This window comes from Drosophila ananassae, chromosome 3L (genome assembly GCF_017639315.1).
Source record: "Drosophila ananassae strain 14024-0371.13 chromosome 3L, ASM1763931v2, whole genome shotgun sequence".
NCBI lineage: Eukaryota > Metazoa > Arthropoda > Insecta > Diptera > Drosophilidae > Drosophila > Drosophila ananassae.
This window is the reverse complement of record NC_057929.1, coordinates 11,213,725-11,236,528: the sequence shown is the minus strand read 5'-3', so window position 1 is coordinate 11,236,528 and position 22,804 is coordinate 11,213,725. Positions and strand designations below refer to the sequence as shown.

The following is a 22,804-nucleotide window of genomic DNA, read 5'->3' as shown; positions in this document are numbered from 1 at the left end:
TGACCATGTGACATTTTATGACATGATTTTATTTTACCTTCATCTGAGAATCATCCTTATTTCCTGATATTTTTTAAAAATCTTGATCTTTTTATGACTTGGTTCCTAAGTGAGTAGCGAAAAAGCCCTCGTTTCGTGTCCTTATTTTCTTATTATTATTAAATATATTTATATTTTTAATTTATTCCCTAGAAGTGGGGTCTATTTCCGGTGAATATATGTTCCGGAAGAGGAAACTGTGTACTCTTTTTCTTTTCTTTTTAATTTTTGTTCCTATTTTTATTGATAAGTTTCCAAAAGTGTACTGAATTCTAACTAAACTGTTACAAAATAAACCTCGTACCCTTCTCTGCTTTTCTTAAATTATTTTATTATCTTTTTTTTTTTTTTAAAAAATTTGGGCATCCTCCGGGGAAAGCATCGCTTCAGCATTCTATGACTTGGCTCCCAAAAGGTGGGAAAGCTGCTTATTTTCTGATTTGTATTCAATTTTTATTTTTTGGGCACTGCTCTCTTAAAAAGTTGCCCGGTGTGTTCTGATCTTTATAGATATTTCTCTCGATTCTTCACCAAACTTCTTTAAAACTATATTTTTTTGTATTTATTTTACATTTGTTATATGGTGAAAGTGCTCTTCCATGCGTCTTCACTGACATTTTGTGACCTGATTTTATTTTACCTTCGCTATAAGGTGGAAGGATTCCTTCATGTGTCGTCCTGATTTTATTTTTTTGTTTTGTTTATGACCTGATATTATTATACCTTCACTATATGGTGAAAGGACTCCTCCATGTGTCCTCATATATTACTGTTTACTTATTTGCTTATTCATTTTTTCAATATTGTTATATATCTTCAATTTGTGGGCCTTAATGATTCAGCTGTTGCTTCGGCTGCTAATAAAATATTTAATGAAAACTTTATTTTCAATAAATCTTGAATGGTTTCTTCCCGTTTGCTTTAAAATACTCAAACATGGTCCTTCTCATTTTTTTTGTTTTAATGCCAGTCTAGTCTTGGACTCTGAGATTATACACCTTTAGGTCCGTGGAAAACGGAGAGATCCCAGACAGCCTTTTCCCCTTTTATATCATCGGCTTAGCCCCACTCCACTATATTCACGTCAATTTCTCGCTTGAATAAAGTTGAAAAGTGAAATTGCCCTTTCTCCTTGCCGCCAAGAAACCCAAAAACAATGGGGGAAAAAAAGTTGCCAAGAAATTGCAAAGCGCAGTCATTGGAAATAAAATGCAAATACTAATGCCATGAGATGGTATGCGTTGTTGTAATATAGTAAAAAAAAAAACCAGAAAAAAGAGTTTTTTAAAATGGGTAGATATCTTGCTCTGTCTGAATTTTTGGACAATTTATAGGTATTTTGCCAGTCAAAAATTGAGAACATTGACCACAAGCTGTATTTATTGATTTTCCGATTAAATGGCAGATGCAGATCGAAAGAATATTGGTTTCTGATCCATAATAGCTAAGAAAGTATGAAAATGGTTCTGAAGACAAAAATTTACGATATTCAAGTCCGCCAAGTTCAAATGGCAAAAAGACTTCACTACCTTTCGATACCTCTTCTGAATTAGGCTAAGACAGAAATTCGAAGCGCTAAGAAAGGTTATATGCGATGGCTATATCTTTTCCAACAAACCACTTACTATGGAGTAGCTTCATGAAATTATGGAGACTGTGCCTTTCCAGTCCTGCTGCTCACCAAAAAGTGCCATCAAGATGGCAGAGACAACGTTCTGTGGCAACAAACTTGTCGCAAGTCCATTTGATTTGATTTTAATTGCCGGCGTTCTTGGTCTGACCAGCAGCGATAAGCAATTGCGTTTTAGATTTATGGCGAGCCATTAAGTGGTTGACAACGATTTAATGGCAAATTACACAATGAAACCACAAGACGTGTAGGCGGAAAGCAGACCGAACAAATTGGAGTCCGAGAGTAATGCGAATTAAATGGACTTGTCGATGTCCAAGTTGTTCCTTTTATTGCGCTGAGTGATATAAGCAGTTTTCTTCTTATATCAGATAAAAACGATTAGTTTGGTGCAGTTTGTTAAAAACTTACCATCTTGGCAGCCCTCCCAATTACCCATGACTGCCTGAAATTTATTGATTAAATTGTTGCATCGATCGCTGTTGAAAATAAGCTGCAACCTGTTGTTGTTGCTCCTATATATTTGATATCGCCTTGCAGCTGTCACAACAAACTGCCCGTTAACCCGAGCTGCAAGTTGACCAATTTGTTTTGTCGCGTTTATCACGTCGCCTGGTTCTCTGTTTCCGTAGCCCGGTTTTCCCCGCTTTTCCGCAACAACTTTTGGCCGCTGACAGCGACAGCCGCTTTTAAAATCTATTAGTTTCTCCAACTGCCGGACAGCCAGCAACGACCGAGGCCGAAAGAGCCTGTTTTCGGCGCCAGAGCAAACAAAATTTAATAAACCATTTTGGCCGACTTTGAGGGAGCCCGACCAGTTGTGTGCCACAAAATAAATTATTTTCGGTTTTGTCATTTGATTAAAATATTTGAGCGCCACTTACAAATTATTTTACTCGTTTCCCACTTCATTAAATGTGAACTCCAAGGGCTTTAAGCACCTCTATCCAATTTTTTGTCCCATATACGGGCCATCCGTGTAATTTCCGCCCCACTTTGTTGGCGGGAGGAGATTGCAACACATGTGTGACAGAAGTGCAACATGCGGCACGACTCCACGCCCGACTCCCACTCGTCATTTTCATCATTTAAGGATGTCTGAGGCGCGTACGTGTCTCTGGCGCTTTATTAGTTTTCGGTGGACTCGCATCGTGTCCCAGGGAAATTAAAATAATTCAAGCAATAAATTCAATTTAGTTCTCGCAGCAAGAATATGAACTGCTCTTACCTTTAATCTGTGGCATATAAACCGGGAAAATAAAACTCTCCACTAAATCAAAAAATAACCATCTGCCATTTAAGCCAAAAACCCGGACAATTGAATTCCCTCGCAAAAGCAAATTGTGTTAGATATATACACATGTGAAAATATTTTTTTATTGAGCCGCACGGCATTATTTAAATTGAATTTTTACAAAATTAAGTTGATTGTATTGCCAGGGTGGGGGCTAGCCGAACGGGAATTTATATTCTATGTTGGTCCTGGGCTTATGCGATATTTATTTATGGCCGCCGACTTGTTTGTTGTCCCTACAACGCAGTCCCTACGCCCTACATCCTGCTCCCTACTCCACGGTCGATCCGTTTTCCGTGGAATTCAACCCAAACAGCAATGGATTTATATTTTATTTATTCTCCTATAGAAACAATTGAACAATTGATTTGCGTGCACACGAATTTGTTACAGGGATTTAAGCTGAATGATTTATGGTTACGTAGATTTGTTACACTTTTTTCTCCGCTTTTGTTTCGCATTTTAAAATGAATTTAATTGCAAGGGAAGTGCAGTTCTCTGGCTTCCTCGTGGTTGGCTGTAATCTTGGTTCTAGGCTCATATCTTTCGCTCCACTGACTTTTTGTAGTCCAGAGGAATTACGCATACGCAGCGTTATCCCGAAATTGCAACCAATTTACATTGCACTTGGCAAACGTTAAACATTTTCTGGCGCAACGCGTCTAGTTGGCACCATTTGGTCAGCAGCGGGAAAAAAATTGAAAAAGGACATCTAACTTGAGGGGAAACGAAGTTCAAAATACCCACAAATATCTCACAAGTTAGCCAAGACCCAAAGCCCAGGATACTCCTGCATACCCTCTACAGAAATGTAAAAAAATTTTAAAATATATATACAAATAAATTAAGAAATCACATGCAATAAAAACGGACCAAACGCAATGCGGAGTGGAATTTGGTTTGGCGCCGACCAGGGTTGCCAGGCGCCATGGCGACGGGGCCAACAACCCTGAGGCGCATCATCGTTTTCCATTAAATCCGCATCCTCTGGCGTTTTTTCGGCTCGGTTTGGCGAGAGTTAGATAAATGTAAATAGGAAATGGAATGCATGACTTGCGCTAAGGAAACGGCAACATTTTTTGCTGCGACTGTGATTCTTTCATTTTTGTTAATGGTGACCGGGTCAACGAGGGTTCAAAAGGTCAGCAAGATGGGTGCGAAAATTGTGTTAGTTGGCAGGCCACCCAGGGGACTTAAAGGGTTGCTCCCTATTCAATAGGTAAGATTTCTATGCCTCACGCCTTGCCCTGCTCCTTCTCGGAGGTGGCTCCTGACTGCAAGGACATGTAATGCATTGGGATGGCCGCTTAATTAACCAGCACGTACTCCTGACCCCCAAGCGGGTGTCAGCTGTTGCAAATATTTGGCATGTGGCGCCACTTAATTAGCATTTCCAACTCAGGTGATTATTTAAACTCGGAAAAATTGGTGAGAGCATACAGGAATTTATACTAAAGGAATAGGTAAAGTAAGGCTAAGCTTTAAATCATTAATAATGTAAAATATATACGCACAAAGTCCTTTCTCCCAGTGCATAGAATTTAATGAAATGCAAAACACGTTCCATTACTGTTTAGTTTAGTCGTTTAGTCTCTAATTTATGTTGGTAAATGATAAGGTAAATGACAACCGATTACGGGGGGTCATATGTTTGGATTATTCGATCTGGTGTGGGGGGCTCCCGACAACTACCAACTATTTTGGCTCCATTTTCTGCTCCGCTCTGGTTAAGGCGACGATTTATTGAACCCACTGACTTATCAACGACAGCAGAGGCGAGCCAAGTGGAACAACCCTCGCACTAAGTCAGTTGGTCAAAGCAAACACCCCCAGAAAGATCCCTCAGGACGCTGACACTGACACAGATACACAGATGCATAGATACTTAGATACAAAGATACTGGGAGCTAGATAGAAGGGGGTGTTCCGTTGACTGGTGCCAATTTTCTGTTGATTACAACACTCAACTGTCTTCGACCCCGCACCTTGGTCCAGAGTCCTGCGTCCTGCGTCCTCTGACCTAGGCGTGGGCCATCCCCTCTCAATCGCTTGACAAGGGTCAAGTGAAAGTTTTACGGCAAACAACTAAAGCTAAACTGTTTGGCACCCCGGGCTGGGCCTTTGTTTGTGGCTCCACTTTATTTATTTTTAAGTTTAATTTGTTTTGCTTTCGCCGGAAAGAAAGCATCCGGAAGGACAAAGCAGATTCCTTCGATGGTGTGAAAAGGCGAGTGGGGGAGGTCACTCTACCTGTCAGAGACATTGCCGATAATTGGGAATAGCATGGATTAAAGTAAGGGCGGCTTTAAGCCCACTTTGAACTTAACAACATGGCCTAGACTGCAAATCGGAGCGGGATAAATCATAGCTGGCGAAAAAAGAGCCACAAAACCAGCGGCTCTGCACTAAATCTTCGACATGCAGTAGCAGCAGCCTTCCACCAGGGAGGCAGACTACCCTGCCCCAGTCAGGTTTTTGGCATCGCTGCCAAAATCATACATCAATTTGGGGACATTCGTCAGTGCCAGGCCACAAATGTGACATGGACCGAGCGGTGGCATGGGTTGCATTTGCCACGCGGAATATTTCACCACATCCAGGGGCAGACACGAGACAGGAGGCGGGCAACAGGAGACGGGAGAGATGGGGTAGCTGGTACATACATAGCTGCAACATTGTCAAAACAATTAATCATTGATGAAGAAAATGCGCATGGAACCAGCAAATGGCCGCTTGACTGGCTTATTTGTATCCCGAAATGTCAGGGCCCAGACGATGCTGCAGATTTCGGCATGTATTCTGAATTATGCATGGGGACCAGCCACAAATTAGACAAATTCTCGCATGATTATTTCAATTAGTTGTTTGGACAACTGAATGAATTCTCAAATACGCCTCGAACGCCTTCGGGAGCTAAACCAAATAGTCTGAATATCTAAACTTCTGCCGGAGAAGCTAATTATCTTCCAAGCCATAATTATTTGTTAAATATTGGCATTTAATATGGTAATTGGATTTGCTTATTCAAGATATTCCAAATATCCAATATTCCAAAGCCATTTAAGCCCTATTTTATTAATACTAATTAGTGGCCATTTTTTAATATTTATTTAAAGCGCACTACTTTTGCTTCGCAACCACATCCGTGGACAATAAAATTAAGTGCAGATTTAATTAATTGCGGTTTGCTTTTTTCCCCACTTGAATCCCTATAGTTCGGTTAAATTTTTTATTATTTTATTAACGAGATTTTGTCGTTGCGTGTAAACAGTTTGCATGATTTCATTTTACAATTTGCCGGATGTCGGTCACTTGAATTCGTCTTACAAACTACTGAACGAAAGTTAATAAGGTTTGTGTTTGTGTTTTCCCTATTTGTATTAATATTAATGCATCGTAATATGGCCAGATGACTCGATTAATCCCACAGATAATTAGAACAGATATTGGCAAACAGAAACCCATAAACCGGTTAGGGTTCCCACCGATGAGAGTGGCTTTTATGGATTATTGGCCATTTCGGGTCATTTTATTATTCAATTTTTACGTCATTTAAATATGTCAACAAACAAGATTTTTTATGGCCCCGATTTATTTATATTCCGCTCTTTCCCATTCCCTGTAATAACGGCCCAGTTTTACGGCACGATTCCAATAGAATTAATGAGTCGTTATGGGAGCATAAAATATGCAATCGAGGGCAGTTCAAAAATCACCGAATCATCCAATCACCTGTCGCCAGCATTCGAATTGAATTTCATTATATTTCATTTCGGGGGTTACAAGAGCAATTAAAATTCAGTTTTATGTTCCCAAGCCATTTGCATTCTCGAGTGCTCGAGTGGTCTTGGGTCTTCAGATTTTATGTTGGCGGAACAAGCTCTCCAAGATCCAAACATGTAACGCCTTCGCATGGGCTATCTCGGCTCGAATGGTAGTCATCCAATAAACGTGGCTAATTGGTTTTGTGGCAGGTAAAATGATGTCTTTCTGGACCGTCTGCCTGTGAAAAGCAAATAGAGTTTTTCTCAATTGATTTTTAATTATTTCATTTGTTTAAAAAATAACTGCTCAAAAACTCTCTTTAGTAGCTCCAAGACTCCCTTGGCGTTTACCTTGGGGATCGTATTACCCTGTAATTAATCCATTATAACCCCTTGCGTGAGGAGTGCCCATTGCATGCCTCTCCGACGAGTTTCGCATGCAAATTATTGCAAGTATGTTGAGCATGCCCAAAAAATCATTACACATTTTTTGTCCGGGACTCTTTCAACAAGTACAACTCATAATCGGCGTTTGTACCACACAAAAAACTGAATCGCGTGCTGATGTTGCAAGTTGCAAGTTGCCAGTTGCAACTTGAGACTCCGGTAGTTGCATGCCACGTTTAAAGTTTTTTCTTTGCGTGAGTTTTGATGCGATTCGGGTGATTTCCCAGGCAAGGTGTGGAAACTCTTGATCAAAACGAGACCCAGACATTCGTGTCTGCTATGGGTACACTGGGGAAAACCTCAGAAACCTCTCTTCAAGGGAGTTAGCCGGAGGATTAAGATATTTTCCTCTGTGTTTTGGCTACTTTTGGGCCCCGCCTTCACAGACAAAAAATTCGGGTTCGCGAATCCTTTTGGTTAACCGGCTCCTGGAAAATGAAATGAAGGTGGAAACCTCACAGACACACACCAGGATAGCCCGCAATGAAAAGTGAGTGTGGCGCGCAAATGGAATAACTAATTAAATTTTCAACTGCAAATGAACAGGAGCAGGACCAGGAGCAGGAGCTGGAGCCAGAGCTGGAGCCAGAGCTGGAGCAGATCTCTCAGATAGTTCCCGGCCCGGCCAACTAACTGCCGGTTTAATTAACTTGGCAGATAAAATTTTATGGCAAGAGCCGAAGCAACGTGCATTGCAAAACATAATCTATTCGCTCTCTGTAATAGCCATTCATGGCCAGAATGGCTGAGTGTCTGAATGGCAGGACGGCTGAATGGCCGAATGGTTGTCCTAATGGTTGTCTATGCAAATATGTTGCAATATCCCTTCTATGCAAAGCACCAAAAAAATTGGTTCTCGCTTTTATTATTGTGTTCTCAAATATTTTCTGGCTTTTGTAGGGACTTCCCACTTTTTCCTTTTATTTTTTTTGGATGGGAAGGGGCTTGGAAGCAACACCTTTCCGCGTGGCAAGCATAAATCAAAAGTGAAATTTTTTACACGCACCCAACTGTCTGTGAAAAATGTTTCATTTACATGTGCGCATGTTGCCCGTCGCGGGGTCAGGGGTCATGTCAGCCGGCGAGTGTCCAACAATTTTGTAATTGGTTTTTTTGAGGCTTTGCAATCCTTAAAGCCGCGGAAAATTAAGCTTTGCTAGCAGGGGTTTTGGCCAAAAAGTGCTATACAATTAAAACAAAATGTTTGCCATCTTTTCGTATATTTCGAAGCCGTGCCAATAGGTCAAATTCCTATCGTATCTGGTATCCAGTAATCATAAGCCAATGTGTCCGATGTGTGATGATTTGGAATAATGCCAATTCCAAAATTGTATAAAATAAATGCTGTTACCCTTTGATGTGGTGTGTAGTGTATGAGTGTGTTGATACTTTTGCGGGGGGCCAGGATATTTTGTATAACCCATGAAATAGGGCGAAATCCGAGTACCTCTTGAGGTATTTTTTTGGTACCCAACCCCGCCGATTATTCCGAAAGGATTGTGTGTGTGTCATGAAGACAGAATTATGTTCTTCACTCATTTCACCGGCAGGGCCTCTGGGTCTTGCCACTGGCGCGGCCACTAGGACGACCGGAGGGCCGGCAGCCGGCTCCCTTGGTTACACAGCATGGGCACTGGCCACGGGGGCACTGGCCGCCTTGGCACTGGCCGCCGGGGCAATAGCAGCCCGGGTAATCGCCATTGTAACTGTAGCCTTGGTGGAGACTCGGGAACTCGCCGCACGGATAGTCCTTGGGATTAAGGGCGCCCCTGGGAGTACCATCCTTCCGATACATGATCACCGTATCTGTTCCAGGCCCTGTATTTAGAGGGACTTTCTCGGATATTTTAAAATCAGTAATTATTATAGTACTCACCTCTTCAGAGCTTAGTCAATAGGTATTGTTTTCGACTTATTATTTTTGAACTCTGATGTCCCAAAGTGGAAATGTGAAAAAAACATAAAACTGTCCCATTTATGTGTCCGGTGTGCTTGAAAATTGAAGGTTAACTGATGATTGGGAGAACCGGGCCAGGGAACCTGGATTTGACAGCTGTCACTATGGATCCCATAGCCTGCTTGCCTGAAGGAATTTCTAATCAATTAGGTTTCTCCTCAATTTATCACTTTCCTCCCAACCGGCTGCAGTAATTGGCCTTTTGCCTGTGCCCATGTTTAATGAGTGCTTAGTGGTAGTTGGCAACATCTAATGTGCATATTACAATGCCAATTAACATATTTTGCCAGGCCGCCAGTCCGCCAGGCAATCACTCCCAGAGTCACTCTGTTGGTGGTCACGTTTCACCGGAGTGGGCCTTGCATAATTGCGTCGCCAAGTGCAGTACCCATAGGTCCCATGTCCCGTGTCCCAGAGCCCAGTCCCGCTCCCCAACTCGTAAATAACCCCACTCCTATTTAACATATAGTAGATGTTAACTCACACATGCAACTCCCCCAGTTACTGGTACCTTTTTTCCAGTATTTTTCATTCGGTTTTGTCTAGCCAGGCATTATGCAAATGGCACTTTGTTTTAACTGCGTGCTCTGCGGTTGGCCGATGGCTTTCAGACTGGCTCTGACTCTGTGTCTGTAGCTCAGGATAGGTAACAGCCAGTGATGGCCAAGGTTCTACATAAAAAAATATGATATAAACACGCCACTTTGAGGTATTTAATTTAAATTGAAAAGTCAGCAAGGTGGAATACTTTGCTTTTACGGCCCAAACAGATTGTTTTAAGCATCACTGATCCCTGAAGCTAGTGCCCATATGACATTAGTTCATCATTATCATTACCAAGTTGCAACTCCATGTAACTACCAACACACATCTGCCTGCAACATTACGCGGACAATTAATATGCCAAGTGTTATGTGTGCGCATACTAATGACTCTCTTCCCTGTCCAGGTCCAGAGACTTCTCTATAGTTCCTCCATACACTTCCAGCATCCATTCAGGGCAGACCCTCGACCAGCCATCCATCAATTGCTGGCCATTTCATCTGCGCAGGCGCAACGGCGCCGCCTCCGCAGGCTCACAAGATGTTTTTAATGATCCTGTGGGTCGTGGCTACTTACGACTCTGGGACTCATGACTGGGATGTGGCTGCCACGTCCCATGTCCAGGTCCGGATCGTTAATCTCCACCCCGACAGTTTCATGTCTCTGGGGAGAGCTGATGGGCCTTTAAGTGAAACCTTATATTTCCTTATTTATTTCGTATTAATTCCCATGGCAGTACCATATAGTTTTTGTCCCAAAAACCCAACCACGTAGTCGCTGGAAGTGTAAACATTTCCACAAACCGTCTCAGCTGATTACGCTTTTGACACACAAACAGCGAACCTCCAACGAACAGCCCCAATAATATAAATCAAAAGAAAGTAAAATTACAATGCGTCGTCGGGGCCATCGAAACACGAAACACAAAAAATAATCATTTCAATAAATTTTAAAGTAGGAAAAAAACTTTCGCTACTTCAGTGGCGCAAAAAAGAGCCAATGGATGAGTGGCTTCGATTCTGTTTTGTTTTCTGAGCCGATTGAAGTATCATGGTCAAGTGGGGTTCGAGTGGATGCCCTGGGGCGCCCACGCATGCGCAGAATACAAATGCAAATCAAGGCAAGAGGGGCACTGAAAAAAATTGGGGGTGTTTTTAAGTACAAGGGTTAAAGAAAAAATATCTTTTCAAAGGCAAAAGTTTCTAGAAATCCAAAGGAAGATGACTACTTTAACTAAAGAATTGAATGTGAAACTATACCCCGATTTTTTTCAGTGACAATTGAATTGGCAAAGTGGACGTGCCACCGGCCAGAACCACTTTTTTTCTTTCTTTTTTTTGGTGAAATGCCGCTTTCAAATGCTGGCACCACCACTGCCCGATCAGTTTGCCGAGAGCCACGCGAGTCGGTGGTGTCGCCGTGGAGAAAGCCGCAAAGTCTAGAGAAATGAGTCGAGCCTGGCGCTTCAGTTTGCTGATCTTCTGCCTGGCATTCAGCTGCCTGGCTGCCCAGGATGCAGGACTAGGTCTGGGCCCGTCTCGCCCAGCCGAGGCCGCTAATCCCCTGCTGAAACAATCCCAAAACACCTTCATCCAGTGGGTTCTGTCGCTGCTGCCCCAGAGACCTGGAAGCTCTGATGCCGAAAATGCCACTCTGGCTACCTTGAGCAGTAGCTCTATGACGCCTCTGGCTCCCAGCACCACCTCAACCACTACCACCACCCCGGCACCGTCATCCAGCACCACCACAACCCGCAGAGCCGCCACGACGCCGGCTCCGCCCACCTTGGATCCGCCCCGGAACTGCAGTGACTGTCTCTGCGGAATCGCGAACATCCAGAAGAGGATCGTCGGAGGCCAGGAGACGGAGGTGCACCAGTACCCTTGGGTGGCCATGCTGCTGTACGGCGGCAGGTTCTACTGCGCCGCCTCCCTGCTGAACGACCAATTCCTCCTCACCGCCTCGCACTGCGTCTACGGCTTCAGGCGGGAGAGGATCTCGGTGCGACTGCTGGAGCATGACCGGAAGATGTCCCACATGCAGAAGATAGACCGCAAGGTGGCCGAGGTTATCACGCATCCGAAGTACAATGCCCGGAACTATGACAACGACATAGCCATCATCAAGCTGGACGAGCCGGTGGAGTTCAACGAGGTACTGCATCCAGTTTGTATGCCGACGCCGGGTAGGAGTTTCAAGGGAGAAACGGGCATCGTCACCGGGTGGGGGGCACTGAAAGTGGGTGGACCCACCTCCGATACACTCCAGGTAGGTTACGGTGCTAAGAATCATTCCTTCTTTTTCCTATAAATGCCACCTTTGGTTGCCATTCTTAGGAGGTTCAGGTTCCCATTTTGTCGCAAGACGAGTGCCGCAAAAGTCGCTACGGCAACAAGATCACGGACAACATGCTCTGCGGCGGATACGACGAGGGCGGCAAGGACTCCTGCCAAGGAGACAGCGGCGGCCCCCTGCACATCGTGGCCAGTGGAACGCGAGAGCATCAGATCGCCGGCGTCGTCTCCTGGGGCGAGGGCTGCGCAAAGGCCGGTTATCCTGGAGTCTACGCCCGGGTGAATCGCTACGGCACCTGGATCAAGAACCTCACCAAACAGGCTTGCCTCTGCCAGCAGGAGACCAAGAAGATCAAGTAGTGGATCGTAGATCGTGTCTAAAAATATGAATACTCTGGCTGAAAGGAGGAGGAGCATACCCACTATTGCACATCCTCTAAGTTCCTTTCCGAAAGATATGTTTTCGTAACAAAAAGCCTATCATTTCCCCAAAAAGCAAACAGAAGCACTTTCCAAGTAATGAGTTATTTTCACCGAAAATAACTTTAAGCTTTCTTGGGAAGTGTGGCCCTAAGGATCGTAGGTTCCTCCACTTTGGGCAGAGTATCTAGCCTTCGGCCTGGTCGAAGATCTCCCATTCTCAAGCTGTTTTATATTTATTGATAAATTAAAAGAAAAGTTGCCACAAAGTGCGCTAACCTCCTCGGGGAAGCCGGTTTGGGCGGTGGGATCGGGATCGGGATTCTTGTCAAGCCAGTTCTGGGGTTTTATTTCTGGCAGACCAAGTCTTCGGCCAGGATGTCTTTCTCTTAGTTGCCAACTGCCAGTTGGCCAAGAAAGTTCGCCATGACTAGCCTCGCATTCGTTCTGATCGCCGCTCTGGCTCTGGGAGACTTGGGTCTTTCAAAGCCCTCGGAACCGGAGAAGATTCTGGCCTCCTTGTCCCAGCTGAGACAGAGCAGCTTCCTGGACTGGATCCAGTCGATCCTGGGCCCCGAAGTGCCCGCCGAATGGAGCATTCCGGCAAAGAGGGATTGCGCCGAGTGCTCCTGCGGCAACATCAACACCCGCCACAGGATCGTGGGCGGGCAGGAGACGGAGGTGCACGAGTATCCCTGGATGATCATGCTGATGTGGTTCGGCAACTTCTACTGCGGTGCCTCCCTGGTGAACGACCAGTACGCCGTAACGGCTGCTCACTGTGTGAATGGCTTCTACCACCGCCTCATCACAGTCCGCCTCCTCGAGCACAACCGCCAAGACAGCCACGTGAAGATCGTCGATCGCCGGGTGTCCAGGGTGCTGGTTCACCCGAACTACAGCACCCGCAACTTCGACAGTGACATCGCCCTGATCCGCTTCAACGAGCCTGTGCGTCTAGGCATCGACATGCATCCGGTTTGTCTTCCCACTGCCAGCGAGGACTACGCCGGGCAGACGGCCGTGGTCACCGGCTGGGGAGCCCTGAGCGAGGGTGGCCCCGTCTCCGACACACTCCAAGAAGTGGAGGTGCCCATTCTCAGCCAGCGCGAGTGCAGGGACAGCAACTATGGCGAGTCCAAGATCACCGACAACATGATTTGCGCCGGCTATGTGGACCAGGGTGGCAAAGACTCCTGCCAGGGCGACAGCGGCGGACCCATGCACGTCCGAGGCACCGGGGAGGCTTACCAACTGGCCGGCGTTGTGTCCTGGGGCGAGGGCTGTGCCAAGCCCAATGCCCCGGGTGTCTACACCCGAGTGGGCAACTTCAACGACTGGATCCAGGAGAACACCAGGGACGCTTGCTCCTGTGCCCAGCCAGAGTCTACTGAGTCCTCCATGAACACCACCGAGCAAGGCGAGCCACAAGAGAGTACTTCATCCGGAGAAGCAGATCCGGAGGTGGAAGAGGCCAACAAATTGGTTTAAAAATTAATAAACTTTATTAAGAACTTATTAATATTAATAAACTTTATTAAGAAAAATGTATTCCGCTCAAGAATCAGATACAAATTGGCAAAGATATATCCTTTAGAGCTACATATATTGGGCCTCCCATACATATATCCATATTTCGAAGGGGTCTCATGAAAAAATGAACAAAAAATCGAAAAAAAATTTTATTTCAGCTTTTGATGCAAAATGGTGCAGAATCGATCCACAAATCGATTGATGCATTCCGCTCAAGAATCGGATGAAAACCGGCAAAGATACGACCTTCCTATGGGGCCATATTGGTCCTCCCATGCGTTCTCCATATTTCGATGGGGTCTCATGGAAAAATGAACAAAAAATCGATTCAAAAATTTTATTTGGGGTTTTGACGCAGAATTATGGAGAATTGATCCACAAATTGATTGATGTATTCCGCTCAAGAATCGGATTAAAATCGGCAAAGCTGTAGCCTTCGAATGGTCTCATATGTAGGACCTAAAGGCCTCGAATTGAAGGACAATACTTCGATCATCTACGAGTTCAATTATCCGGCCGAAAAGAAAAGATAAATCTCAAGATGCTGGCAGCTTTGTCTGATGTTGGAGGATAATGAATGAGCCCGGTAATGCAGAGATTTCTCTGAGAGGTTTCGGTTTTTTAGCCAGTTTCGTTTTAGCCCGCTTGTTAGCTGCTCCACTCGAAGAGCTCGCACTCTCGCCTCAATTTCCGCCTGTAATCTGCTTGTTTTCAAGTCCACCCTCGGGGCACTCGCCAATTTTTGCACCACGAAATTGCCACTAAATCAAAAGCGCTCATGCAACCAGCGGCCGCAACCGCAGACACCTACACGCGGCACTCGGAGGGGCATGCCCCTTACGATTTTTGTGTTGTGGGTCTGGCCCATTGGGATTGCCGGGCCCCGAACATTGATAAATAACTAAATAATAGAATAAACAGCTGGCAAAGGTGCTAAAACTTAAAAGGCGGTTGAAAGGGAATCATATAAATGGCTATTGAATTTGAAATACTCTGCTATAGGCCGTTAAAAATAGGCCTTTATAGTGTTCAGTTTAGTTTATAACTCATATCGTAAAGACCATCAGGGTAAGGGTATACAAAATGATGCGCTTCCCTTCGGCCTTTATGCCACAAATTTGCTGCAATCCACCAGAGTTTTGGTTTATTTTATTTCTACCCTGGCACCGCCCATTCTGCCGCAGGTTAGAAAGAGTTTATTGGGGCATAAAATTGTTTGATTGAATATTAGTGGGCCCTCCTCCTCCCGCCACCCTTTGAGGCCTCGACAGTAATGGCATATTAAAACGATTGGCGCGAAATATATTGCAAAATTTTGGAGTCACAGAACAGTACAAAAAGAATACTAAATATATAGAGTGAGGGAGTCCTCAAGCCATTCCAGCCGCTTGCAGAGCATTTCCCACCGTATTCGTAAGACGGAGAACGACAAGGAGGGCGGACACGAGGATCTTCTCGGTCACGAGCAGAGCCATGTCAACAATATTCGCTGCGGGCTGAGACTCTTTTTGAAGAAATTATTAAAACGACTGCGAGCTGGCTAGTTACCTCGAGGAAAGTTACAGCCAGACTGATCGTATGTTGAGTCAAAATCACACTGAGACCTATGCAGGTTATGAGGCCCATGATTGTGATCAGGGTCAGGGCCTCCACAAGACGCACGGCCACGGGCATCCTTTTGGTCCTCTGGACTTTTGGATTTTGAAGCACAGAAATCGAATTTTTTTTCGGTTTTTGATCGAAACAATAATAAAATATTCATTGTGAGGGGAAAATCAAAGGCTATAGAATACTTAAATTAATGCCGCTCTTCTGCTCTGTTCTGAACCCATTTAGATCCCTACGCTTTTGTTCCTGGGCCTCCGCAAATTATAGTTTTTCAATCATTTTTTTATGGGGGTATGCGACAGTTTCCAATTACTCTATGCAAATGCAATTTGTCTGGACTGCGTGCCATTTGGGTTCACCCATAAACCTCATAGGCCACGCCCCCTTTAATGGGAGTTGTGTTGTGTCTGGGCGGGCTGGCATAGATTGCTTTGAATTATGGCACTAAATGGCTAGACATGTTACATAATTCATTTAGTCTGCACGGGGACAAATTCCATGTGTCTCGCTTCATTTCACTCTCTCTGCCCTTTTCAGTTTTCCATTGAAAATGAATCCCTTTCCCTGGAAAGCCATCGAACAATGGACCAATGGATTTATTCATTATATGTACGAGTAGTCTAAATAGAGCGATATATGGGCAATTCAATTAGCAGCAAGTGGGGCAAAAAATTAATTGATTTTTCCCGTGCGAGTTCTATGAACTCTCGGCCTAAGTTGGCTTTTATTAAGATATTTTTTCAAGTTTGGCAGTCATTTTCATAAAAATCCCAGAGCAAATATTTGCACAGACTGGCAGAAAAATATGCGAAGAGTTCCTTGGCAAGTCCCTGACAAAGTCCTGCCCAGGGCCAAGTCCTGGCAAAAAGGCAAAAACGAAATTAAAATAAGGCGAAATGAAATGTTGCTTTAGGTTGCTTGTGTCTTGCAATATTTACGTCTTTTTGTATTTGATATCTTTTGAGATGTCAAAAGTCAGAAAGCTCATATTAGATTCTGTAGAGTGCCTTGCACGTAAACTCAAAAAGAAATTAATTAACTTTCCATTACCCCAAGTGTCAATACAACTTATTGGGCTTTAAGGAAGAGAAAGGTTTGTCGCCTCTCGTTTTGCTTTGTTTTCTATTGCAACTTTGTGTTTTTAGCAGAGTCTTTTAAGGATAATGGTTATGAACTCCTCGGACCAGAGGTTGTACATGTGCAGTTCCTGTTTCGAGAGGTGCCACTGGTATGACTTGTCGAAGAAGGAACACCACTGCCCTCGCTGCCGGCTGCCCCCCAAGTTCTGTGCCAATTGTGACCAGCAGTTCGAGCCCCGCGAGAAGACGGTTCTCTACTGCAAACGCTGCGATTTCTATATGCAGAAAAATGCGGCTGTGAGGCCCCAGGGCCTGGACAGGCCCGAGGAGGAAGCCAGGACCAGCTCCTCCTTCGCGGAGCGCTGGCAGGAGATCAAGACGGTCACTGGAATCGTGGACGACATGGACGACATGTACATGAGCGAATGAAATGAAAAGGCTTACTGATGCGTGAAAATAAATCAAAATTCAAGACCACCGGAAATGCCACCTGCGATTTAAATATATATTTGTGACAAAAAACGGAGTACAATTCAAGGGATATGAACTGTCGCCAGATGGCCAGGAAGTCCATCTACGCTTCAATAAATCATTTTTACAATATCAGGGAAAGTTTAAAGGACTCTCTCTCTGAAAAGGCAATTTAATAAATTCGACTGAAGCATTTTATAATTCAGACAACGAAAATTGTTTTTTTCGCCGAGAAATCGAAAGCTCATTAGAATTCCCAACGAAAGGCAAACAATTTTCCCAATGTCCTTCGAGTCCTATTTCACCAGCTAGTCCTGCATTATGTTTCTGTGTCTGTTGTTTTTATTCCTTTGATTTCATTATTGTTTTTATTGCTTCGGACTTGCTTCTTTGTGTCCAACTGACTGAGTCCGAGGCAAAGGCGCCTTTTTAATTTTATTATTTCTGTTTGGTTTCGTTGCGAAGACCACACCCCTCGAGAAAATCGCATAAAAAGGGTATTCCAGCCGGGGCATTCACTCGGTTTTGTGAGGAATATTTTTTCCATGGCTTATTCTCATTTTTCTGCCACAGTTTTTGGCACATTTTCAAGGCAGCCATAGACACTTGCCCCATTTGCCACATTTTTATACATTTCGTTCGCTTTGAATTCTTTTTCCTCTTATTAAGAATTAATAATCTGGTTTTTTTCTGCCATAAGCTGGCTACAAATTTGGCATTTTATATTTTTTTACGATTGTACGGGGTCCGGGGCGGGGGCACTGGAGGTCCCGCCGCCCATGAATCATGGTTATGCCGGCTATAATTTAGTTTTAATAGCATTTTCGGTGACATTTATGCTGTCAGCGCGTCATCCAATTTTATTAATGTCCAAATGAGCCTCGCTATATGTGATACGACTCTATGATATCATAATGAAACGATTTAATGTCTTGTGTTTTGGCTTTAAATTAAGTTATGGGCTTCTGGTAGCTCTATGTGGAGCAAGTTCGTGAAAACCCCCCACCAAAGTGTCCCAGTAGATACAATAAAGAAAATGTAGTTTCCAAAAGAACCGAAAACCTGGCTTATTCGAGCTCACCCATTGTTCACACTCAGTTAAAGCCCTTTCTGGCCATTATTCTGGCCCGGTTCTTCGTGGCTCGTTTTCAATTTGCCCGACTCCGAGTCCGGTGTCGGAACTTGGCTTTTAATGAGACGCCACAAGGCAAGTGCAGCAAACGCGAACCTAATCATCTCTGGCTCACTTAAGTAATAAAGCAATTTACCGCCTTTCAATATCCCTTAACCATTTTTTATCTTTTTATCCGGTGCTGGTGCTGGTTCTGGACCTGAAGCTGGAGCTGGAGCTGGTGCTGGTCCTCCTCCTTCGCCCAAGAAAAGCCAACCCCCAGGGTGGGCAACTCCCACACAAATTATTTTCAGGCTGGTTTCCACTTTGTAGGGCGTATGTTTTCTTTTTTTCCCGCTTTTTGTTCCTCTCCTCCTGGCCCGCTTTTTATTGTTGGCCCAAAGAGGCTCCGCCATGCTTTCGACTTGTCGCCTCACGTTGCCATTTTTATGGTCCAGGAGGAGATGGAGGAAGCTCTGGGGGATATGGTGAGATGGGTCAAGATAGTGATGATTCAATATCTTATGAGTTATTTAAAAAAATATTAAATTAAAATTAAAGATATAGAATACTGTTAACTAAAGGAGGTGTAAAGGAGTAGTACCAGGTATCATATAGCCGATTTTTAGTTACTACAACCTATGGAACTTGTCCATTTTGTAATCTTCATTTAGCCATTTTATTTTGGCCAACACTACTGAGAATATAAAGCCGCAGGATGCCTTTGGCGTTACTGGACTCTTTAGAGTTTGATTTTAGTGCCAGGATTGGCAAAAGAAAAAGCAAAAAAGGAGAAAAGGAGAAAAAAGCAAAGCACAAGCAGACTGGCAAGCCAAAAAGCAGACTTTGTCCTGGACGATGTGCTTCTGGTTCTTGTTCTTGGGTGTAATGATTTTATTACACGATTTCCTATCGAATTTTATTACCTTGGTGCATGACGTTGCGCCAGGATTGCGCGCCATGTCCTTTATGCCCTTTTTAGCCCTTGCGGCCATCGAAATGGAATTTACGCACTCATAAAATTTCGCCCCGGCCCTCGTCCTTTGGCTCTCGTCCCTCTAAATTGTGTGGGAATATTTGAGATGGCCATCCCCTGCCCCATTCCCCAGTCCATCATAATTCAATATCATAAAACGTTTATCCAATTAATTTCGCCTGGCCAATATTTATGATCGGTTCGTGCAGGCTCTTTGAATATTTACTGGCCGATATGAAGGGGGGAACATGGAAAACTATTTTATGGAATATATGGATAGAATTAAAAATAGTTTCGAATAGTAATCGACTAATTGGGGTGCCATTGTAGCTACAGACAGGATCTATCTGAGCTCTATAGAGGGATATAGAGAACAAGCAGCTGTCATTCATCGATCAAACCTGACTCGACAATTGCCGTTCTGTGATCTACATTGATCTTGAAAATCTATCCAGCACATGTACGGCTGACATGCTTCAATGGATCTAGAATTCTATATATGTGTACTATGTACTTCGGATGACCTAATCGAGTTTGATTTCCAATTACGATTATGCTGGCTGGCACTTTTGCTAATGAGCCGCCCATATTATCTGCTTCCATGTTGCTTTCAGTGTCAAGTTCATGTTGGCCATGTTGCATGCAATGTTTCCAATGGCTGCATGCCAAAACTGATGGGCTTCCCCGTGCCTATGACGGTGTGCCAGCCCAGCCAGATACAGATACGTAGCTTGGATCCAAAGCTACACTGATTCGTACTCGCATGTGGGTCGTGCTCAGTCAGAGTTGAAATTATGGCTTCGCTTTCCATATTTCCATACCCATTTTTGGATGTTGCAATGCAAGTCTAGTTCAGGGTTCAAACAAAGCTCTCATTAAATGCCAGTAATGGGTGTGAGAAATATTTTATAATGGTTTATTGTTGTACGATAAACTAGATGGGTTTAATGCTTCCTTTTCGCATTAATTTCTAGAGCAACTTTGTTTGGCCTTCGAAGTGCAGTGAGAGAAACGGCTGTCAGCACCTATTAATCTATTTATTTAATCCTTTTATAGCTTTTAGCCGATTTCTCTCTGTGTAACAACTGTGTTGGCAATTCGTTCAGGCAAAAGCAATGTCAGTGCCTCAAAATGAAAAACCCATTAAATGACATGCATACGTGCGGGAAATAGATTTAGCTTTGGATTTGGACATACCGACGGATATTGCCGACAATTTATATCTCTCGGTAACTGAGATTCTCTCGGATTTCTCTGTTTCTCTGCCGTTTTCTCTCTTTCTCGCAGCGCGATCTGCGCCATGGTGTGGCGCTTCATGACGTCACTTGGCAGCGAGCTTCTGAAGCGCAACAGATATCTGAATATCTGAATATGTACCTAACAAGCCACCTACCTACCTACCCATCTAACCGTCTATCTATGTATCTTTGCATCTGGCAAGTTCATAGTTAAATGATTCTATTCGCTGCCGTTCAAATTATTTCGCTCTGAGGTTCAGTTTTTGTGCGAACGCCGAACTGGGCAAATGTGCGCGTTTGGGAGATCGAAGAGGATACAATAATGGCTTTCAAAATAGTCCTAGCAGTAATCCTGGCCCTCCACCTGACTGGGGGAGTGGTGCAGCATCGATCCTTGGAGGATGCTCGGCTGGAACGCCAGCATTTGACCCACAAATACATCAAGTTGCTGAACAAGGAAGAGGGTGCCATTCGGCTCGTGGGAGGCGACAATGAATACGAAGGTGGGCTTCCATCCATCAATCCTTTAACCCATATCCCTTAGGTTTAAACTATGTCCCTTTTGGCCAGGCAACATCGAGGTCCTGCACAATGGCAAATGGGGCGCCGTTTGCGATGATGAATGGGACTCCGCCGAAGGTCACATTGTCTGCCGGCAACTGGGCTTCCCCGGCCTGCGTCGCCTCACCCGGAGCGGCTACTTCGGGCCAGCCCGGCGTCGCTTCTGGATGGATAACCTCTTCTGCGAGGGTCACGAGCAGGAACTGGTGGCCTGCCACTTCGAGGGCTGGGGCGAGAACGACTGCGAGCCCGGTGAGGCAGCCGGCGTGATATGCTATCCTCCGGAAAACGCTCTGATCCCGCTGCCAGTACCTATCCTGAGGGACGAGGACCTGCCCAAGTACCGCATCCACGCCCGCTCCAGGTTGTACGTCAGATTGAGGGGCGGGCGGTCCCGGAACGAGGGCCGGGTGGAGGTCAGCCTAGACGGAGGTCGGTGGGGCAGTGTCTGCGCCGACGGCTGGTCCCTCCTGGAGGCCAACGTGGTCTGCCGGCAAATGGGACTGGGCTTCGCCAGCGAGGCCTTCCAGACGGACTTCTTCGGTGGCTCCAACGTCTCCCGGCCCGTCCTCAGTGGCAGCGAGTGTTATGGCAACGAAACCGAACTGGCCGACTGCCTGCATCACGATGTGCGGCAGGGAGTGGTCAGCTGCCACGGCAACAGGCAACATGTGGCGGCTGTGATCTGTGACTTCAGGTCTCCGGATCTGGTAGTGGACTACCTGGAGATCGAGCAGACGGCCCACCTGGAGGACCGACCCATGCTGCTGATGCAGTGCGCCATGGAGGAGAATTGTGTGGCCAACGAGGCCTACCAGATCCAGAGGGACGATCCCCATTGGCGGTACCGATCCCGGAGGCTGCTCAAGTTCACGGCAGCTGCCATAAACGCGGGAAACGCCGACTTCCGGCCCTTCAAGGAGAAGAGCCAGTGGGAGTGGCACATGTGTCACATGTAAGTGTCAGCCTAAGGACCTTACTCTACCTAATATTCCATCTTCCCCAGGCACTATCACAGCATGGAGGTGTTTGCCACTTTTGACATCTTCGACCTGAGTGGCCGGAAAGTGGCCCAGGGCCACAAGGCCTCCTTCTGCCTGGAGGATAGTAGCTGCCTGCCTGGAGTGCCCAAGAAGTACAGCTGCGCCAACTACGGAGATCAAGGTAACATCTAGAACTTGGAAGTGACTTTAAGACGATGTCTTAAAAACCATAACTTTACAGGCATTTCCATAAACTGCTCGGATGTGTACCTCTACAATCTCGACTGCCAATGGGTGGACGTCACAGACCTGAGTCCCGGATCGTATGTCCTGAAAATAGCCATCAACCCGGAGTTCAAGGTGGCCGAAATGAGCTACGACAACAACGCTGCCATCTGCGATCTGATCTACACGGAGAACTTGGCCCGCGTGCAGAACTGCCAACTGGGCAGACCTTAAAGGTCGACTGGATGTGGAACCAAATCAAAGTGCCAAAAACTATCTTTAACCAAAGGGAGCTTGTATATTTTCTACCATAAACCATATATCTTTAACGAAATTAAAAGTGCACATCTCACAAAGGTCTTGAAAGTCAGTGGGGTGTGATGTGTCGCCGTGAATTCGAGACCCTCGGGTTGTCGGAGGCATCCAAGCATCCATCAAGTTGGAGGCGTTGAAGTGGAACTACCAGTGATACAGGTCAGGAAGCGGTAAAGGGATGAGGTTAACACATTTAAATAAAGATTTTATTTTAATAAAAGTGTGTTTATTCTGCAATTCAATCACTTTTAGCCCCACTTGGCCCTGACTACTTTTCAAACTATCTCAGACGGTCTAGGTTATTGATTACTTGGCA

The 22,804-nt window shown here is 45.0% G+C and overlaps 5 protein-coding genes across 6 annotated transcripts; 4 read left to right on the top strand and 1 right to left on the bottom strand.

The window, feature by feature from the left end:
* The first annotated feature begins 11,040 nt into the window (after positions 1 to 11,040).
* On the top strand, positions 11,041 to 12,657 carry LOC6494480 (trypsin-1). The gene is made up of 2 exons (XM_032451161.2): positions 11,041 to 11,942; positions 12,011 to 12,657. The coding sequence occupies exons 1-2, from the start codon at positions 11,121 to 11,123 to the stop codon at positions 12,326 to 12,328; spliced, it is 1,140 nt and encodes a 379-aa protein (XP_032307052.1). The 5' UTR covers positions 11,041 to 11,120; the 3' UTR covers positions 12,329 to 12,657.
* A 113-nt stretch (positions 12,658 to 12,770) lies between these two features.
* LOC116654758 (trypsin-1) lies at positions 12,771 to 13,939 on the top strand. Its single transcript, XM_032451162.2, has one exon. It carries the CDS (start codon positions 12,815 to 12,817, stop codon positions 13,877 to 13,879), a length of 1,065 nt encoding a protein of 354 aa, XP_032307053.1. The 5' UTR covers positions 12,771 to 12,814; the 3' UTR covers positions 13,880 to 13,939.
* A 1,261-nt stretch (positions 13,940 to 15,200) lies between these two features.
* LOC6496113 lies at positions 15,201 to 15,720 on the bottom strand. The gene is made up of 2 exons (XM_001960214.4): positions 15,470 to 15,720; positions 15,201 to 15,417 (listed from the first exon to the last, which is right to left on the bottom strand). Exons 1-2 carry the CDS (start codon positions 15,593 to 15,595, stop codon positions 15,292 to 15,294), a joined length of 252 nt encoding a protein of 83 aa, XP_001960250.1. The 5' UTR covers positions 15,596 to 15,720; the 3' UTR covers positions 15,201 to 15,291.
* A 754-nt stretch (positions 15,721 to 16,474) lies between these two features.
* On the top strand, positions 16,475 to 17,289 carry LOC6494482. 2 transcript variants are annotated; one of them, XM_001960213.4, is made up of 2 exons: positions 16,475 to 16,622; positions 16,678 to 17,289. In XM_001960213.4, the coding sequence occupies exon 2, from the start codon at positions 16,693 to 16,695 to the stop codon at positions 17,035 to 17,037; it is 345 nt and encodes a 114-aa protein (XP_001960249.1). In that variant the 5' UTR covers positions 16,475 to 16,622; positions 16,678 to 16,692; the 3' UTR covers positions 17,038 to 17,289. The 2 variants fall into 2 exon arrangements, with proteins under 2 accessions (XP_001960249.1, XP_014762810.1); XM_014907324.2 differs by having other exon boundaries at positions 16,512 to 16,622; positions 16,675 to 17,289.
* Positions 17,290 to 20,667: 3,378 nt separating this feature from the next.
* Positions 20,668 to 22,529, top strand: LOC6494483 (lysyl oxidase homolog 3B). Its single transcript, XM_001960212.3, has 4 exons — positions 20,668 to 20,907; positions 20,975 to 21,920; positions 21,972 to 22,129; positions 22,190 to 22,529. The coding sequence occupies exons 1-4, from the start codon at positions 20,727 to 20,729 to the stop codon at positions 22,405 to 22,407; spliced, it is 1,503 nt and encodes a 500-aa protein (XP_001960248.1). The 5' UTR covers positions 20,668 to 20,726; the 3' UTR covers positions 22,408 to 22,529.
* The last annotated feature ends 275 nt before the right edge of the window (positions 22,530 to 22,804 follow it).

What these genes read in the sequence shown, in the direction of transcription:
- LOC6494480 (XM_032451161.2), top strand. Translation starts at nt 11,121, where the DNA reads ATGAGTCGAGCCTGGCGCTTCAGTTTGCTGATCTTCTGCCTGGCATTC. An exon ending in CCACCTCCGATACACTCCAG is followed by an intron (nt 11,943 to 12,010) that starts GTAGGTTACGGT and finishes TGCCATTCTTAG; the next exon opens with GAGGTTCAGGTTCCCATTTT.
- LOC116654758 (XM_032451162.2), top strand. Translation starts at nt 12,815, where the DNA reads ATGACTAGCCTCGCATTCGTTCTGATCGCCGCTCTGGCTCTGGGAGAC.
- LOC6496113 (XM_001960214.4), bottom strand. Translation starts at nt 15,595, where the DNA reads ATGCCCGTGGCCGTGCGTCTTGTGGAGGCCCTGACCCTGATCACAATC. An exon ending in TGGCTGTAACTTTCCTCGAG is followed by an intron (nt 15,418 to 15,469) that starts GTAACTAGCCAG and finishes AAAGAGTCTCAG; the next exon opens with CCCGCAGCGAATATTGTTGA.
- LOC6494482 (XM_001960213.4), top strand. Translation starts at nt 16,693, where the DNA reads ATGGTTATGAACTCCTCGGACCAGAGGTTGTACATGTGCAGTTCCTGT.
- LOC6494483 (XM_001960212.3), top strand. Translation starts at nt 20,727, where the DNA reads ATGGCTTTCAAAATAGTCCTAGCAGTAATCCTGGCCCTCCACCTGACT. An exon ending in AGGCGACAATGAATACGAAG is followed by an intron (nt 20,908 to 20,974) that starts GTGGGCTTCCAT and finishes CCTTTTGGCCAG; the next exon opens with GCAACATCGAGGTCCTGCAC. An exon ending in GAGTGGCACATGTGTCACAT is followed by an intron (nt 21,921 to 21,971) that starts GTAAGTGTCAGC and finishes CATCTTCCCCAG; the next exon opens with GCACTATCACAGCATGGAGG.